The sequence below is a fragment of the Mustela nigripes genome, chromosome 6 (assembly GCF_022355385.1).
Source record: "Mustela nigripes isolate SB6536 chromosome 6, MUSNIG.SB6536, whole genome shotgun sequence".
NCBI lineage: Eukaryota > Metazoa > Chordata > Mammalia > Carnivora > Mustelidae > Mustela > Mustela nigripes.
The window spans coordinates 82815621-82835979 of NC_081562.1; the positions used below are offsets into that span (position 1 = coordinate 82815621).

The 20359-nt window shown below is 38.1% G+C and overlaps 1 protein-coding gene across 1 annotated transcript in view; it reads right to left on the bottom strand.

Moving 5' to 3' along the window:
• The window catches only part of RPAP3 (RNA polymerase II associated protein 3), a 41300-nt gene extending 27639 nt beyond the window's left edge, over positions 1 to 13661 (bottom strand). Inside the window, exons 1-5 of the mRNA XM_059404813.1 lie at positions 13582 to 13661; positions 10335 to 10518; positions 9459 to 9599; positions 6466 to 6588; positions 5522 to 5649 (exon numbers count right to left, since the gene is read on the bottom strand). Of these exons, the coding sequence (XP_059260796.1) occupies positions 5522 to 5649; positions 6466 to 6588; positions 9459 to 9599; positions 10335 to 10487 (545 nt within the window). The 5' untranslated portion in view covers positions 10488 to 10518; positions 13582 to 13661. The remainder of the gene's footprint in view (positions 1 to 5521; positions 5650 to 6465; positions 6589 to 9458; positions 9600 to 10334; positions 10519 to 13581) is intronic.
• Between the last annotated feature and the right edge of the window lie 6698 nt (positions 13662 to 20359).

The following is a 20359-nucleotide window of genomic DNA, read 5'->3' on the forward strand; positions in this document are numbered from 1 at the left end:
AGAAAAGTATAGAAGACATCGGGGAGACCCTTGCCACAGAGATAAGAGTTAAAAAACAATCAGAATAAAAAACGTAGTAACTAAGATTCCAAACAGACTGGATGTAATGACCCCAGAAAAGGAAGATGCAGAGGAACAAGTAAGTGATAGAGAAGATAGAATAATGGAAAATAAAGAAGCTGAACAAAAAAAAAAAAAGAATTATGGATCACAAGAATAGACTTAGGGAACTCAGTGACTCCATCACACATAACATTCATACCATAGGAGTCCCAGATGAAGAAAAGAGAGAAAAGGAGGCAGATTTACTTGAGTAAATAATCACTGAAAACTTTCCTAATCTGGGGAAGGAAGCAGACATCAGAACCCAGAAGGCACAAAGAACTCCCACCAAAATCAAATGAAATAGGCCAACACCAAGACATATTGCAGTTAAATGTGCAAAATCTAGAGAGAAAGAAAAAATCCTAAAAGCAGGCAAAACAAAAGAAGCACCTAACTTACACAGGAGACCCATAAGGCTAAGTGGAGATCTCACCACAAAAACCTGGCAAGCCAAAAGGGAATGGAATGATAGATACATTCAACATGCTGAACGGGAAAAATACGCAACCAAGAATATTCTATACAGCAAGGCCATCATTCAGAATTGAAGGAGAGATTAAAGAGTTCCCCACACAAACAAAAACTAAAGGAGTTCATGACCACTAGACCAGCCTTGCAGGAGATAGTAAGTGGACCTCTGAGTGGGGAAAAAAGACCAAAAGTGACAAAGACTAAAAAGTAACAGAGAAAATCTCCAGAAACAACAACAGAAGTAATAAAATGACACTAAATTCATATCTATCAGTAAGTACTCTGAATGTAAATGGACCAAATGCTCCAATCAAAAGACACAGGGTATCAGAATACATTTAAAAAAAAAAAAAAAAAAGACCCATCTATATGCGGCTTACAAGATTCATTTTAGACCTAAAGACGCCTGCAGATTGGAAGTGAGGGGATAGACAACCATCTATCATGCAAACAGAAGTCAAAAGAAAGCTGGAATAGCAACACTTATATCAGACAAACTACATTTTACACCAAAGACTGCAAAAAAAGATGAAGAAGGGCACTGTATCATAATAAAGTGAACTGTCCAAAAAGGAGATCTAACAACTATTAAATATTTATGGCCCCAATGTGGGAGCACCCAAAAATATAAAATAATTAATAACATAAAGGAACTCGATAATAATACAATAATAGTAGGGGACTTTAACACAGCACTTACAGCAATGGACAGATCACCTAAGCAGAAAATCAACAAGGAAACAATGGCTTTGAAAGACACACAGAACCAGATGGACTTAATAGATACATGCAGAACATTTCATCCTAAAGCAGCAGAATACACGTTCTTTACAAGGGCACAGGGGACGTTCTCCAGAACAGATCACATACTACGTCACAAATCAGGCCTCAGCAAGTACAAAAAGACTGAGATCATATCATACATATTTTCTGACCACAACACTATTAACCGTGAAGTCAACCACAAGAAAACATTTGGAAGGAGCACAAATACATGGATGTCATAAACAACACCCTAGTAAAGAATGAATGGATCAACCAGGATATCACTGAAGAAATAAGAGAATACAAGGAAACAAATGAAAATGAAAACATGATTCAAAAGCTTTGGGATACAGCAAAAGCGATCCTAAAAGGGAATTATTCAGCTGTGCAGGCCTACCTTAAAAAGCAAGAAAAATCTCAACTACACAACCTAACCTTACACCTAGAAAAGAGCTAGAAAAAGAACAACAAACAAAGCTTAAAGCCAGCAGAAGAAGAGAAATAATAAAGATCAGAGAAGGAATAAATGATACAGAAACAACAACAAAAACAGCAGAACAGATCAATGAAACCAGGAGCTGGTTCTTTGAAAGAATTAATAAAATCGATAAACCCCTGGCCAGACTTACCAAAAAAGAAAAGAGAAAGGACCCAAATAAATAAAATCACAAAAGAACAAGGAGACATTAACCACCAAGACCACAGAAATACAATTATAAGAGAACATTATGAAAACTTACATGCCAACAAATTGGAAAACAGGGAAGAAATGGGTAAATTTCACAGAAACATATATAAACTACCAAAACTGAAACAGGAAGAAACAAAAACTTGAGCAGACTGATAACCAGCAAAGAAATAGAATCAATAATCAAAAATCCCCCAACAAAAATCCAGGACCAGATAGCTTTCCAGGGGAATTCTACCAAACATATAAAGAAGAGTTAATACCTACTCTTCTCAAACTCTTCCAAAAAAATAGCAATAGAAGGAAAACTTCCAAACTCATTCTACGAACCCAGCATTACCCTGATTCCAAAACCAAAGAGTGCACTAAAAAAGAGAACTATAGGCCAATAACCCTGAAGAATATGGATGCAAAAATTCTCAACAAAATACTAGCAAATCAAATCTAACAGTACATTAAAAGAGTCACTCACCACAACCAAATGGGATTTATTCCTAGGCTGCAAATGTTTCCGTATTTGCAAATCAATCCACATTAATACCACATTAATAAAAGAATTAATAAAAGAAAGGATAAGAAATATATGATTCTCTCAATAGATGCAGAAAAACATTTGACAAAGCACAACATCCATTCATGATAAAATCCCTCAACAAAGTGGGAATAGAAGAAACATACCTCAATATCACAAAGGCCATCTATGAAAAACATCCTCCATGGGAAAACACTGAGAGCTTTTCCTCTACAGTCAGGAAGAAGTCAGGGACGTTCACTCTCACCAGTTATGTAACATAGTACTAGAAATCCTAGCCTCAACAATCAAGATTACAAAAAGAAATAAACAGGATCCAAATCAGCAAGGAAGGAGTCAAACATTCACTTACGCATATGACATGATACACTATATAGAAAACCTAAACAACTCTACCAAAAAATTGCTAGAACTGACACTCAAATTCAGTAATGTTACAGGATACAAAATCAATGTACAGAATACTGTTGGATTTCTATACATCAATAATGAAGCAGCAGAAAGAGAAATCAAGGAATTAATCGCATTTACAATTGCACCAAAAACCATAAGATACCTGGGAATAAACCTAACCAAAGAGGTGAAAGATTTGTACTCTGAAAACTGCTGAACACTTAAGAAAGAAACTGAAGAGGACACAAAGAAGGGGAAAACATTCTACACTCATGGATTGGAAAAACAAATCTTGTTAAAATGTCTAGACCACCCAAAGCAATTCACACATTTAACAAAATCCCTATCAAAATACCAACAGCATTTTTCAGAGCTAAAACAATCCTAAAATCTGTGTGGAATCACAGAAGACCCCAAACAGCCAAGAAAATCAAGAACAATAAGGCTGGAGGCATCAGAATTCCAGACTTCAAGCTATATTTCAAAGCTATAGTCTTCCAGACAGTATGACACTGGCATAAAAACAGTCATAGAGATCAATGTAATAGAATAGAAAACCCAGAAATGGATCCACAACTCTATGGTCAATTAATCTCTGACAAACCAGGAAAGAATATCCAATGGAAAAAGATAGTCTCTTCAACAAATGGTGTTGGGAAAACTGGACAGTAACATGAAAAAAAAAAAAAGAAGAAGAAAGAAAAGAAACTGGACCACTTTCTTACACCATACACAAAAATAAAGTCAAAATGGACAAAAGACCTAAATGTGAGACAGGAAACCATCAAATTCCTAGAGGAGAACACACGCAGTAACCTGACACTGGCTGTAGCAACTTCTCACTAGAAATGTCTCCAGAGGCAAGCAAAACAAAAGCAAAAATAAACTACAGGGACTTCATCAAAATAAAAAGCTTCTGCACAGCAAAGGAGGCCATCAACAAAACTAAAAGGCAACTAAAAGAAGGGGAGAAGATACTTGCAAATGACACATCTGATAAAGGACTGGTATCCAAAAATCTATAAAGAACTTATAAAACTCATAAAGCACATAATCCAGTTAAGAAATGGGCAGAAGAAGAGTAGACAGTTCTCCAAAGAAGACATACAAATGACCAACAGACACATGACAAGATGCTCAACATCACTCATCATCACACATTAAAACTACAATGAGGTATCACCTCACACCTGTCAGAATGGCTAAAATTAACAACACAGGAAATAACAGGTATTGGTTGAGGATGGGCAGAAAAGGGAACCCTCTTACTCTGATGGTGGGAATGCAAACTGGTGCAGCTACTCTGGAAAAAACAGTATGGAGGTTCCTCAAAAAGTTAAAAACAGAACTACCCTACATTCCAGCAACTGCAGTATTAGCTAGTTACCTAAAGGTTACAAAAATACTGATTTAAAGGGTACATGCACCCCGATGCTTACAGCATACCAACAATAGCCAAATTATGTAAAGAGTCCAAAAGTCCACCGTAAAATGGGTAAAGAAGATGTCGTATATACACAACAGAATATTACTCAGCCATCAAGAATGAAACCTTGCCATTTGCAATGATGCGAATGGAGCTAGAGTGTATTATGCTAAACAAAATCAGTCAGAGAAAGACAAATACCACAGGATTTCACTCATGTGGAATTCAAGAAACCACACAAATGAACATGGGCCAGGGGACGGGGGGGGAACAAACCAAGAAGCAGACTCTTAACTACAGACACAAACTGAGGTTTACTGGAGAAGAGGTAGGCGAGGGAATGGGTTAAGTGATGGGTATTAAGGAGGGCACTTGTGATAAGCACTGAGTCTTGCATATAAGCAATGAATCACTAAATCACTAATATTACACCATGTGTTAACTGGAATTTAAATAACAATTTGGAGGGGGAAAAAATGAAGATTCTACCTCCATTTTCAAGGAAAGAAGAAATAACCTTTTTATGATTTATGATTCCCAAATGCTAGTCTGCAGGCAAGTTCCAGAATTTGGGACAAGTTTTTACTACATTATGATGAAAACTGGGAAAAGACAGGCCATACAGTAAATTCTTAAAATGTCAAATGATTTCATTAAAAGACCTTTCCAGGGGCGCCTGGATGGCTCAGTCATTAAACGTCTGCCTTCAGCTTAGGTCATGATCCCAGGGTCCTGGGATCGAGCCCCACATTGGGCTGCCTGCTTGGCGGGAAGCCTGCTTCTTCCTCTCCCATTCTCCCTGCTACTGTTCCCTCTCTCGCTGTGTCTCTCTCTGTCAAATAAATAAATAAAATCTTTTTAAAAAATAAAAATAAAAAATAATACTGCCAAACAGCCTTTTGTTCAAGAAATTATAATGACAGCAAATGACCATATGTTTGTTTTACTAGGCTTAGTTATGAGAATAAAAAGTAACACTAAAAAAAGAGAAGAAATATGCATCTAAGGTTCCTTCATTACTGTTCACAGCTTAGTAACTCAAGCTTTTTTATCGCTTGGTATTACGTCTGAAAGATTTTTTTTTTTTTAAATCAGCCTCCATACACAGTTAAAATAGTCACACATTATGGGAATCCCTTACTTTTTCAACCTAAAGTATGCTGACGCTCTGTTTGTTGGCAACACAGGATTATACGGATCAGCATCCATGCCTTTGGTGTAGCATTCAATTGCTTCATCGTATTTTCCTTGTTTGAAGTATTTATTGCCCTGAAAAAGCATATGGGATCAGATATATACCGGCAGAGAATTGCAGAACCATTTTCTTTCAATATTATGCATCTCTTTCTAACTCATTAGCTCTGTGTTCAAGGTTAATAGGAAAGAAGAGAAAATTAAGCAGAATGGTCTTTCAACAAATGCTGAAATTCACTAGTCACTATATGAGCAGAAGCCAAAAAGGTAGTGGCAGAAAAATGAGTAACATACCTAGCATTATGCACTTTTGATTTGACAATAACCCACAGAAATGTAACAAAAGAAAGACATCAAGATGAAGTTTAATCTGTAAAGAATTCCATCTTCTTGAAAAGCAATATAGTTTTATAATGAGGCTTTCTAAAGAGGGATGTTTAACATTTCTAAAAAGTAACCAAAGATGACCTGTGATATGGAGGAGTGGAATTTAATATTCATGTCAGATTCACACTCTGCTTTTAAGTTACTTTAGTCTACTACCAAAAAAAAAACCTAAAAGGACTCTGTACAGTCCATGCAATTTACATATAAAAATTCATTTAACATTCATAACAATCCATTGAAGTTTAGTATTGCTATTAATCTTATTTTTATAGTAAAGAAAACTGAAGTACAGGTAATTAAAGAACTTGTCACAGGATCTGAACCCATACAATCTGGTTTCAGAGCATATACTCATAACCAACAAGTTATACTGCCTCTTGATATGGATACAGCCAGTAACAAGTTTGAACACCCCCTAAATTACATTGAAGAGATACTGAGATCCACATAATTTTCTACATATCCTGCTTACACGAAGGAAACTAATGCTAGCCTAAAGAATACCTTTTCTTTTAGAGCAAGAGCCTTTTGTGAATCTACATGAATCCCATCTTCTTCTGACTCTGATTCTTGAGACACAGAATCATGGGTATTTTCTTCTTTATCAAGCTCATCAAGGATACTGTCCTGAAATTATAAGTAGAACAGTGCTCATAATTACATGACCATTAAAAAAAGAAAAAGTACACTCAACAGAACTTAGGTTGTAATGATCTAAGGTCCTGAAGGCCTACAGTAGCTTTCAATCCAAGTAGCCTCTAATTGTTAGGATTATCTCCAGAGAAAAATGTACCCTTGTTTAGAAAACCAAGATCCAAACCACCTGAAGAATCTAGCTTTAAAGTCATGAAGTAATATCTAAGTCAACAGAGTCTATACCACCCCTAAATTACAAACTATTGGTAGTGAGGTATTTATGGCTTGACATACACAAAGTTTGGAAATAACCCCAAACTAATGTAATAAAGAACCAATAGGCAAGAAATGGTTTTTACTAAAAACCTTTTTTCTTCCTTATTCTCAAAACGTGAAAAACTGCCTGTAAAGCACATTAACTCCTAATCATCACAAAAACCTACGAGATAAGTATAATTCCCCATGTTTTTTTTTACTGAAAGGAACCGAGACACAGAAGTTTGTTAACTCAAGAACACTTGGCTAATGAGAGGCCAAGTCAGGATTTGAATCGAGGCAAATCTGCATCCTCTGAAGAGCTCTCGGTGACTGTGTTATATTGTCTCTCAATGAATTTCAAAATTCCAGCTGACTATATCAAAGAAAATACATAATATACTAATCCAACAATTCCCAATCTCTTTTGGATCACATATTCCTCTCATGGTAATAAATCATCTCATAAACCCCATCAGGATTTTTAAATCATGTTTATCATATATGATAAAAGAATCGTTTTTAGTAAGAGACTTTAAAACCAGTAAGTGTTAAAAAGTTCATTAAAACTCATTTAAACAAAAACCTTGATTATATAAACAAAATTTCTTGCATTTAATACCATACTATTTCATGTCAAAAAACCCCAAATCATTGGTAAACTGAAAAATAAAATAAAATCTATGCTCAGTTTCACTGAATGAACATTAAGAGACTGAAACTCAGCTAAGTGTTTTAGCATAAAGATTCTACAAATCCCACCAGCCTCCCGACATTAAAGAGCCAAGATTATTCAACGCTGCTGTGCTTGCATGTGTAGACCACTAGCAGCAGCAGCACACTAAAGCAGCTGCTCAGATCTCAACTCGAGTGGAAAGGTAAGTAAACATCTACATCTTGTACAGATAAACGAAAATAACGTCAAGCAATGCAGTACATCATGGCGGTACTGGCCACACAAAGGAGTTCAATCGATATCTGTTGAATGAGTAATGACTGTGTAGAAAGCACCTCTCTCAGAAATGATCTAAGGATGATGGTTCTCAGGAAAAAGCACTATAGGAAGATACCACCTTAAGAAAAGGAAAAAGCTATATAAATAATGAGGGATAAGGTCACAAAAAAATAAAGGTAGACTACATAATACTCAGCAGAAAAAATATGTTCAGAAAATATCATTTCCCACAGCAATAAATTCAAGACTAAAGTCATACTTTTCTTATATCGCGACAATACTGAAGCAGATGGTTAGTAGTCCCAGCTCTAACTTAAGTCAATTAGCCTTGGCTTCATTAAGAAAAATACAACTCATCTGGAAAACTTTGAGCAGTGTCTTCTAAAACTAAATGTATATATAAACTATGACCTGGCAAATTCCCTCCCAGGCGCTTATATCCATCAAAAGACAAAGAATGTTCATAGCAGGTTTATTCATAATAGCCCCAAACTGGAAACAACCCAAATGTATGTTAATAGGAGAATGAATACACAAATTGTGATATATTCACACAATGGAATTCCGATCAGCAAGGAAAAAGAACAAATTATTGCTACTTAATAATATGGATCAATCTCAGACAATGCTAGCAAACAAAACCAAACACAAAAGAGTGCATACTGTACGATACATTTATATGAAATTCCAAAACTGACAAAACTGATCTATAATATGAGAGATCACAATAGTGGCTACCTTTGGAAGGTAACCAAATGAAAAGAAAGGCTTCTGGGATGCTCGAAATGTCTTCTATCTTGATGCGGATGGTGGATTCTCAGGTACATACAGGAGAAAAAAATTGAGGAAGCTATACACTTAAGATTTTTGCACTTTACTGTATGTGTTTAAGAACCTCAAATAAAAATTTTAAAACAGGGCGCCTGGGTGGCTTAGTGGGTTAAGCCGCTGCCTTCGGCTCAGGTCATGATCTCAGGGTCCTGGGATCGAGGTCCGCATCGGGCTCTCTGCTCAGCAGGGAGCCTGCTTCCCTCTCTCTCTCTCTCTGCCTGCCTCTCCATCTACTTGTGATCTCTCTCTGTCAAATAAATAAATAAAATCTTTAAAAAAAAAATTTTTTTAAACAGAAAAGTCCAAATAAACAAAAATCAAAAGAGTGGTTAGCTATGGGAGTAGAAGGAAGATAAGATGGGATGGGGATGCAGTATTTTTGAACTCTGTATGCAATGGTGGTTACCCAAATCTACATGTTAAAAAATGGCATCGAACTCTACATATACTGTACCATTATCAGTTTCCTGGTTTTGACACTATACTATAATTAAGGAAGATATAACCACTGGGGTAAACTGGGCGGGGAATATGCTGAACCTCCATGTACTATTTTTGCAAAAACAAAAAAGAAAGAAAAAATCGGAAAAAAAAAAAAAAATGGAATCCTGGCTGTTTTAGCCAATCACTGAAAGAGGGCTTCAGGAGAAAAAATAATCTAGTTAACTGAAAAGCATTGTAATTAAATTTGGATTCATATAAAATAATCTTTAAGTGAAAGACACAAAGGTAAGAACTTTTTCATTTAACCCATCACTCTTAGCTAACTCGAAGACAATTTTATTCAAGTACTAAGAAGCACATACGGCGATTAACTCACCACATCAAGTTTTGCCCATGCCTCATAATCATAAGATTTTATCCTGTTTTTTGTGTTTTCATCTTTGGTTTTTTTAGAAGACTCTTTTGGCTTGCCTTTCTTCTTTTTCCTAAAATTCCCATTTCGAATAGGAGGTAAATTCTAGGGATGGGGGAAAAAAAATAAACACACAATGTTTGAGCACTGCTTTACTATTACTTTTCTGTATAACTACCAATGTTTAAAATTCTCACTAAATTATATTTTCAAGAAGTACTTTTATTTTTTAAGGGCTTAAATATACCAATTTACCATCTTTACTTAATTCATGCTTGAAAAGTTTAATTCATTCTTTGACAAATATTGAATATTGTTTAGTCACAAGGAAAGTATTATCTAGAAATTTTAATTATACATTTAATTTGCAAACCTAAATTCACACTTCCAAAATTGCCTGATTTTCAGCCTTACTACAAGGAATTAGCAGCAGTGCAACAGCAAATTGAACTGCCTCTACATCAGTATGAAAAAATTATCCATATTTAAATGCAATCTTAAGAACCTATGTAAGTAATCTACATGTTATGCTAATACTGTATGTTAAGATATCATTAAATATATAACTATACATGATATGTATAATATACATATACTTAAATATCAAATTAAGAATTATCACATGGACTTCCTTTCTCTAAATATTGGCTAAGCCTTAAAATGTCTTAATAGAGTTAATACAATTATTACAAAGACTTAAGAAGCAGAATTTTTCAAAATGTTGACAGCTGGCAAATCACTTCAGTTTCAGTATTTTCAGAACATTTTAAAAGGTTGGGCTTTATTTTAAATTGAATAGTTTTGCTGGATTCTGAAGTAGGACTTGATTAAGAAACTTACCTCTTCAGGAACACCATTCTGTCTTCTTAGTTCCATATCCTTCTGTTTAATATCTTTTTCCCAGTTCTCTAAATCCCTCATAAAGTCCTGTAATTCTTCTGCATTTTGTTTCACTTGTAGCTGTAATTCAATTGCTTTATTTGTCGAAGTCATTGTGGCCTGCAGAGTTTTGGCCAACCAATCTCTGACATGAATGAAAAGAATTATTTATTTTTGAAGCATAGCTAATTAATGAGTTTTTACCACTTCATAAATGGCAAAAACACATGCATGGGGGGGGAGCCTAAAGTGATGACGAAGAAAGAAAACATCAGTTTATTATTTAAATGAGTCAATGTTTGCTAAATGAACAAATGAAAAATAGACAAGTCTGGGCATCACTGCAATGCAGTATCAATGAAAGGCAATGAGGGGGAAATCCCTGAAATTTGCAAGTAGCCTATGGTAGCAGACTCTGCTCATCTCCAGTTTATGAATTAATCCGAATTATCTCCTTTACTCCTTTTCAAAATTTATTGAATTTCTGCTATGTGACAGGCCATGTAAAAGCAAGTAAGAGGGGGAGATAACCATAAGAGACTCTCAATCTGGGGGTGGCTGGAGGGGTGGGGTGAGAGGGAAGGGGTGGCTGGGTGATGGACAATAGGGAGGGTATGTGCTATGGTGAGTGCTGTGAACTGTGTAGGACTGATGAAACAAATAATACTTATATGTTTAAAGTACACACACACATACACACACACACACACACAAGTAAGACAAGGTCCCAGGTCTAGTGGAGAAGGAAACAAAATAATCAAGGACTGAGCCACAAAATATTATGCTAGACAGGGTTTTTCAGCCTTTGGGCTATTGACATTTTGAGCCAGATTAATTCTTTGTGGTAGAGGGTCTGTCCTATGCACTGTAAGATAGTTGGCAACACCCCTGGCGTGTTCCAACTACGTGGCAGTATTCTTCCTCCCCTCCAGGCTGCGACCATCAAAAATGTCTCCAGACATTGTCAAATGTGACCTAGAAGGCATATTAACTCCTGGTTGAGAACAAATGTGCTAGAGGCACATACAGATGCTGTGGGGCTGACCACAAATGACAGGCATAAATCAGATGGTGGAAAGGGTGGTGGGTTCCAGGAAAGTCTCCCGAGGTGCTCTAACTAGCCAAGTTTCAAAGTGGCCAGCCAAAGTGATTAACCATGGAGGAGTGGACAGGCAGACCAAAGGACTAAGAAAGAGATAATGGAAGAGATGGCTGAGGTGGCTATGGCACAGATCTCAAGATGCCAGGCCGTGAGGTCTGAAAGCTATGAAAAGTATTCTGGAGGTAAAATAAAAAGTACATGATGACTGATTCAGTTGAGGAGCGGGGGACCAGAGAAGGACCTAACCAGTCTTAGATGCCCACCTTGGAAGCCTGGAGAAATTAGTAGTACTATCTGAGTCAGGATCACAATTTTAAGAAGAAAAGACGGGAGCACCTGGCCAGCTCAGTCAGTCAGGTGAAAGTGCCACTCTCTTAATCTGGGGTTATGAGTTCAAGCCCCAGATTGGGCATAGAGATTACTTTAAAAAAAAAAACTTTTTATTTTTATTTTATTTATTTATTTTTTTTTTTGAAAAGTAAAGAAAAAGAGGTTTCAGAATTGGAGGACAAGAAGAAAGACAAATATTGCAGTTTGGGATATGCTGAACTGGGTACTTAGGGGACATGAGGATGACATATCCAGTAGGTAGTTACATAGGATAGAGATATAAATTTATAAATTTGGGTGTCAGCAGCATAAAGATGGAAGTTACAATCAGGGATATGGACCTGCTTCATCACTGTGACTACTGCGTTGGGTGGGGAGGGGGTGGAGCCTGCAAAACACTACCATTTAGTGAACCAACTGAGGAGGCGATGCCAATACAGGAAAACTAGGCAGCAACATCTAGAGAGCTTGGAGGAAAACTTGCAGAGTACTGTCACAGAAAAGAACTTCCAAAAAAGAGTTCTCACTTTGAACAAAGGCTGGCAGTGCCTAATGACACATAGGTAGCATAAGGGGAAAGAAGGTGCATGGTACTTAGACATATAAAGATTTACTGAGAGTTTCGATGAGATTTAAGAAAAGGATGGACAGAGGCGCCTGGGTGGCTCAGTGGGTTAAGCGCTGCCTTCCGCTCGGGTCATGATCTCAGGTCCTCTGCTCAGCAGGGAGCCTGCTTCTCTCTCTCTCTCTCTCTGCCTGCCTCTCTGCCTACTTGTGATCTCTATCTGTCAAATAAATAAATAAAATCTTTAAAAAAAAAAAAAAGGATGGACATAAAATGAGCTAAGGAGTAAATGAGATTATATGGGGATCAGCATAATGCTGTCTTTAATAATCTAAGATTACTCACGAGTAGAGTCTGGCGGAAGAGAACAAAGAGAATCAAGGTAAAAGAAGATCTAGGAAAAGGGATAACTGATCAGGGAAAGTCTGCAAAAAGGTGGGAAGGGACTCAACGCTTAAGAGGAGTGCGGCAGTAGCACGGGAGAGAGAGCGCGGAAATTAGAAACATCACTTTCCTAATGGTTGCAAATGCAGATAGGTCTTCTGAACCCTTGCTTTGACTTACAACCTAACTTTAACCTTCTTTTCAGACAGTGCCCAAGTGTGATCACACATGTGTATCTTAATAAACGGAATGAGTGAAGTACTTTGCTGGGGACTCAAAAATAGGAATAAACGCAGCAAGCCCCTGAGATGCTGCAAAGGGTCGAACCCCTTTTCCATTTCACTCATCACCTCTTCTGCTCCCGAAGGTACGACTGGTCCCACGGAACCTACGCCGGGGATGGAGTCCGAGCAGGGAACCAGAAACTTCCAGTGCCGGGGCGTATCGCTTTCACCCTCGGTATCCGCGCGAACACAGCAGCCCCACGCCGAAAGGGGGCGGGCGCCCCGCAGTTCTCCAAGGAGGGTGGATCTGCGATCGAATCACCGCCAATCGGCCCAATTCCCCGCGCGGCCGGGATGGAGGGACGGTCGGCGGAGCAGATCCTCCATACCTGGGCGCGCAGGGCGAGCCCCTTCCGGAACGGAACGCTCACCCGGGACGCCGCTACCCTGGACACCGCCGTGCCGCCGCGTCCTCGCCTCCCCGCTCACGCCTTCCTGCCCTCGCCTCCCCCGCGGCCCACGGCCGCGCGCCCTCTTTGTGCCAGGCCACCCCCAAAGCCTCGACGGCTACTGCAGCCAGCGATAAAGGTAAAGCCGGCTCACCTCGCTAGGCCGTTACTGCCCGCAGGCCGGACCCCAAGCCCGCAGCGTCTCACGCCGAGCCCCGCCTTCCCGAGCTTTCCCACAAGTCCCCGCGTGCCCTCGCCCCGCCCCTTGGCGTCGGGGCGGAGCGTGCGCAGAAGGGCAGATAAGGTGCGCCTCTTAGAGAATTGACAGGTGTGTTAAAGCCAGATCTGATGCCTTGCCTGCTTCCAATATGGCTAAACTTCACTGGAGACAACCGAAAGCTGCAGAGTCATTCTGACTCGTTTTGATTCCCAAAATAATAACTGGGAATCCCCTCAGAACAATTTTGGCCCGAATATTTTCCTTGCGGGTCGTTTCTCTAGGTCACGACCTTTGTAAGCATGATGACCATCTCAGAAAGGTACTGTTCCAAACAGACTGTGTAATCTTGGAACTCTGACAATTATGAAGGTGTTTTTTTTTCTTTTCCTTTAAGTACCTGTATTTGGCAAATCAGTTCTTCAGTCTCTTTTCCCCTTTGCAAGTAAACTCTCCTTTTTCTAAGTGTATCTACATCTGAGTCTTTTTTGGACGTGTGTCAGTATTAAGGTCTGTCTTTAGAAATGCCCTGGCTTACAAACAAGAAAGAGGGGCGCCTGGGTGGCTCAGTGGGTTAAAGCCTCTGCCTTCAGCTCGGGTCATGATCCCAGGGTCCTGGGATCGAGCCCCACATTGGGCTCTCTGCTCAACAGGGAGCCTGCTTCCTCCTCTCTCTCTCTCTCTCTCTCTCTGCCTGCCTCTCTGCCTACTCCTGATCTCTGTCTCTCAATAAAAAGAAAGCATGTTTTAAACAAAGAAGAAAGAATGTGAAGGTTTTAGTACTTCTTACTTCTGCTTACCGTATGAGTGAGCTTTCTTTCCTTTTCATGACAACACTAAAATTGTAAAATAGGGCACCTGGGCAGCTCAGTTAGTTAAGCAACTGCCTTTGGCTCAGGTCATGATCCTGGAGTCCTGGGATCGTGTCCCACATCAGGCTCCCTGCTTGGAGGGGAATCTGCTTCTTCCTCTGATCTCTCCCCTCTCATGCTCTCTCTCTCTCTCAAATAAATAAATAAGATCTTTATCAAAAAAAAAAACTGTAAAACAAAAATTATGTCAACAGTCCTTGAAAACAGACAGAAGCAAACAAACCTGTCAGTTTGAAACAACTCAATGATCTCAAACATTAGCCCCAAAATCCAGTTCAGTGACTCTCAGTCTTGGCTGAACTTTGGAATCATCTATGTGACATTGAAAAAAATAAAATAGGAGCACCTGGGCGACTCAGTCCATTAAGGCTCCTGCCTCTGTTTTCAGTTCAGGTCATGACCTTCGGGTCCTGGGATGGAGCCACAGTTAGGTCCCATGCTCAGCAGGGAGTCTGCTTGGGATTCTCTCTCTCTCCCTCTGCCTTTACCCTCCTGCATGCTTTCCTTCTCTCTCTCTCTCCAAGATAAATAAATAAATCTTTTTTTAAAAATACTGATGTCTAGGTTTTGTCCCTAAAGATTCTGATTTCATTAGTGCAGCCTAGGCATCATCAGTTTTAAAACACAAAGATACAACTGTGCCTTTGAAGCTGGGAATCACTAATCCAGCTAATGGTCAATGAAAAAACACCCGGGGTCCTCTCTTACTAGGGCATATTATTAGCTCATCTTTCCAACTATAAAATTATTCGGTGTCTTTGTATTTTAACATCATAGTAGTCAAATCATTAAGTATATGAGGCATTGAAATGCCTTTTTTGGTTTTGTGTTGGAAAACTGAATTTTCAGAGTTATTTTGTGTTTTAAAATTAATAATAATTTTAAAACAGATATTTATGGATGTTCTTAACAAAAGCAACTGTATTTTTTTAAAGATTTTATTTATTTATTTGAGGGAGAATGAGTGAGAGAGCACATGAGAGAGGAGAAGGTCAGAGGGAAAAGCAGACTCCCCAGGGAGCTGGGAGGCCAATGTGGGACTCGATCGTGGAAGTCCGGGATCATGACCTGAGCTGAAGGCAGTTGCTCAACCAACTGAGCTACCCAGGTGCCTGAAACTGTATTTTTTTTTTTTAATGAATTCTGTCAGAGTCAGCTGAGATGAGAGAGAAGGGGGCAGCCGGCTGCTCTGGTAAGACCTCATAGATGCTTGGGTGAATCCTCCCTTCTGTTTCCCTCTTAAGTCACAAAGTTTCTGAGTGAGTTAGTTTCTTAGTGAATTCAGAATCAAAGTGAAAGGACTTAGTTGAATGGTCTTTATGGCAATTGTTACTTAATTCTGAGACTTTCGTTGTTCTAAAAAAAAAAAACAAAACCAAAAAAACAAAAACTATGCTTCAATGATAGCCTTCACTCTTGTGAGTTAAGACACAGGCCGTTCTTTTCTGGATTACAGACCTTCCCACTTCTGTTGACACATCTTCAAATAGTTCTCACCAAGATTGATAAATTGTGCCTTTCTTTCATGTCTCCTTTATTAATTTCTTCTCTTAGTGTGAATAAACTCCAGTCATCTCATTTGCATTTGTTGTTAGTATTTCTACAGTCACTGTTCAAAATATATGTCTTCTCAGAGTGGAAATATATATGCACGATATCACCACAAGAGTAAAATGCTGCAATTAATGATTCTGAATGATGTTAATTTTGTGTTAATGTCCCAAACAATTATTGAGATTTTTCAAGCAGCTAAATAAGGGAACATTCTGGCAGTTAATATGAATCTTAAGAAAGGGAATATGAGCTAAGTAGCTTTATTTAGCAAGAACATTTATGTACCTTGGGACTTCCTGTTACAAACTGTGTGAAGTTTGATTGCATGTAAGATAAACCCCAGTAAAAGAGTGGCTTCAACGTGAAAGAATAATATTTCTCTTTCAAGTAAAAGAAGACTGATTATAAGCAGTCCAGGGTTGGTATAATCATTCCAGGGTCAGACCCAGGCCCCTTCTACCTTGCTGTTCCCACCATCTTCAGCACCCGGCTTCCCTGGTGGCTGGATGCTCGAGCTCCCACCAATCTTGTCTTCAATCCAGGCAGCAGGAGGGGGCAGAATAGGATGTAAGTTGTCTGTAATGTACCCCCTGGCCTTTAAGAACTCCCTTTTGCCTGCCACTGGCCAGGACTTAGACACATGGCCACTCCTGGGTGCAGGGGAGGTTTTTACTCTTGGAAGTCATGGTGCTCATCCGAAAACTAAGAATTCAATGATTAAGGGAAAACAAGAGGAGACCAGTCACTTCGACCACAGGCCTTCGTAAGTATTCTTTGGAAGTTTCCTTCTGTTCTTATGTTTACTGAGTTTTTATTATGAATGGGTGTTGGACTTTTGTCAAATGCTTTTTCTTCATTTATTTATATGATTGTGCAATTTCTTGTTTTTAGTCTGTTGATGTGCTAGATTACATTAATTGATTTTTGCATAGCAAGCCAGCTTTGCAGACCTAGCATAAGTCCCACTTGGCTGGGGTACGTGATTCTTTTTATACCTTTTTGGATGCTATTTACCAAAATTTTGTTTAGGATTTTTACATCTATATTCATGAGATCTATTGGTCTGTAGTTTTCTTTTCTTGTAATGCCTTTGTCTAGTTTCAGTATTAGCATAATGCTGACCTAATACAATTAGTTACAAAGCATTCCCTCTTTTTCTATCCTCTGAAAGAGATTGTAGAAAATTGGTTAAATTTCTTCCTAACTATTTGGTAGAATTTACCAGGGAACCCATCTGGGACTGGTGTTTTCTCTTTTAGAAGGTTATTATATTACTTATTTCTTTAATAGATATAGGCCTAACCAGATCATCTATTTCCTCTTGTGTCCTTCAAGGAATTCACTCATTTAGGTTACCAAGTTTATGAGCATAGAGTTGTTCACAGTATTCTTTTATTATCCCGTTAACTGTCATAGAGTCTGCAGTGCTGTTCTTCTTTCATTTTGATGTAATTTGTGTCCTCTCCTGTTTTCTTAGCTAGCTTGACTAGAGGCATATCAACTTTATTTATCTTTTCAAAGAACTAGTTTTTACTTTCCTTGATTTTCTCTATTGATTTCCTATTTTCAACTTCATTCATTTCTGCTCTAATTCTTATTATTTCTTTTCTTCTACTTAGGTTTTATTTTTCTCTGCTTTTTCTAGTTTCCTAAGGTAGAAACTTAGATGATTGATTTTAGATTCTTCTTCTTTTCTAATATATGAATTCAGTGCTATAAATTTTCCTCTAAACAATGTATATCACAAATTTTGATAAGTTATATTTTAATTTTCATTTAGTTCAAAATGTATTAAAATTTGTCTTGAGGTTTTTTTTCCTTGACTCATGTTATTTAGAAGTGTGTTGTTTAATGTCCATGTATTTTATGGTTTTCCAATTATCTTTTGTTAGTGATGTCTAGTTTAACTCCATTGTGAGCTGAGAGCAGACATTATAGGGTTCTATTCTTTGGAATTTGTTAAGGGGTATTTTGTGGCCCAGAATGTAGTCTATCTTGGTGAATGATCCATATGACTTTAAGAAAAATGTGCAATCTATCTTATTCGATGAAATAGTCTACAGATGTCAATTATATTCAGTTGATTGATGATGTGGCTGAGTTTAACTGTATCCTTACTGATTTTCTGCCTACCAGATCTATTTATGAGAAAAGGATATTGGCATCTCCAACTATGATAGTGGATTCATCTATTTCTTCTTTCTGTTTTATCAGTTTTTGCCTCATGTAGTTTCATGCTGTGTTGTTAGATGCATACACATTAAGAATTGTTACGTCTTTTTGGACAGTTGACCCATTTAACTTTATGTAATGCCCTTATTCTTCCCTGATAACTTTCCTTACTTTGAAGTCTGGTCTGTCTGAAATTGAAACTATACCTGCTTTCTTTTGATTAGTGCTAGCATGGTGTGTTTTTCTCTGTCCACTTACTTTTCATCTTTGGGTGTCTTTATATTTAAAGTGTGTTTCTTGTAGACAACATATAGTTGGTTCTTGGTTTTGATCCACTATTACAATCTCTTTTTCATTTTTTGCATTTAGACCACAGACATTCAAAATAACTATTGAGATAGTTGAATTAATATCTGCCATACTCATTACTGTTTTCTATTTGTTGCCCTAGGTCTTTGTTCCTATTTTTGTCTTCCATTCTTTTTCTGGCTTTTCTGTTTTTAATTGAGGATTTCATATGATTCCCTTTTTTTCTCCTTTCTTAGCAAATCCATTATACTTTTTACTTTTTTTAGCCATTGCCCTAGAGTTTGCAATATACATTTACAACATCAGTCCATGTCCACTTTCAAATAACACTCTACCACATCAAGGGTAATGTGAGTGCCTTATAATAACAAAATAATCCTAATTCCTCTCTCATCCCTTGTACCTGCTATTCATTTCACTTATACATGAGAATAAATATATATGTATATGTCCATAATAAATATTAGTATACAACTCTGTGCTTAGCACAGAGCCTGATGCAGGGTTCAATCTCATGACCCCAAGATCATGACCTGAGCTGAAATCAAGAGTTGGACACTCAACTAACTGAGCCACCCAGGGGCCCTCTTTTAACACTTTAAATATTTCATGCCATTCTCTTCTTGCTTGAATGGTTTATGAGGAGAGGTCAGATGTATTTCTTTTCTTTGCTCCTCTGTAGGTAAGATTCTCTCCACCCCCAACTCTGGTTTCTTTCACAATTATTCTTTATCTTTGATTTTCAGTAATTTGAAAATGATACATCAAAATATAGTGGGGTTTTTTGACATTTATTCTGCTTGGTGTTTTCCGAGCTTCCTGGCTCTCTGGTTTGATGTCTGACATTAATTTGGGGAAATTCTCAGTCATCATCGTTTCAAATATTTCTTCTGTTCCTTTCTCCCTTTCTTCTCCTTCTGGCATTCTCATTATGTGTATATTATACCTTTTGTAGTTGTCCCACAGTCTTTGGCTATTCTGTTTCATTGTTTTTGTGGTCTTTATTCTCTTTGATTTTTGTTTTTTGAGGATTCTAATGAGATATCCTTAAGCTCAGAGATTCTCTCCTCAAATGTGTCCAGTCTACTAATAAGCCCATCGAAGTATTCTTCATTTCTGTTACAGTGTTTTCATCCCTAGCATTTCTTTTTGGTTCTTCTTAGAATTTCCATCTCTCTGCTTATATTGCCCATCAGTTCTTACATGCTATCTACTTTACTCATTATAGCCCTTAACATATTGATAATAGTTGCTTTAATTTCCTATCTGAAAATTACAACATCCCTGCCATGTCTGTTTCTGATGTTTGCTCTAGCTCTTGAAATTATCTTACTTTACCTTTTGATATGCTTTGTAATTTTTTCTCGATTGCCAGGCATGGTAAATCGGCCTTTGGTAATGTTGGGGGTGGGGGGCGGAAGCATTCTACAGTCCTGTGATTGGGTCACAGTGTTTTAGTGAGCCTATACCTCTGGATTGGGAACTTCACAAGCATTTCTCAGGTTTGTGCCCCCTTTGTGTGGAAGAGGATGGCTAACGTGGGTGGAGTTGGGTTTTTCCCTTCCCCTGGTAAGTTAAACTCTGGTAATATTCTAGCAAGTCAGCCAACAGCTAACAAGTCTCCCCCAAGGGCAGGCTTTGTTAACAAGGACAGAGCGCTCTTGCTATTTCAAAATGGTTCCTCTTCTCCTCCCTGTGCCAGAAGCCCAGGAGGGTTTTTCTCTGGTACACACTAGGGGAACCTGGCGGAGCTCCCAGAGGTAAATCTCACAATCCTGTGGCATTCCCCTAACCCTGGCTTGCCTGGA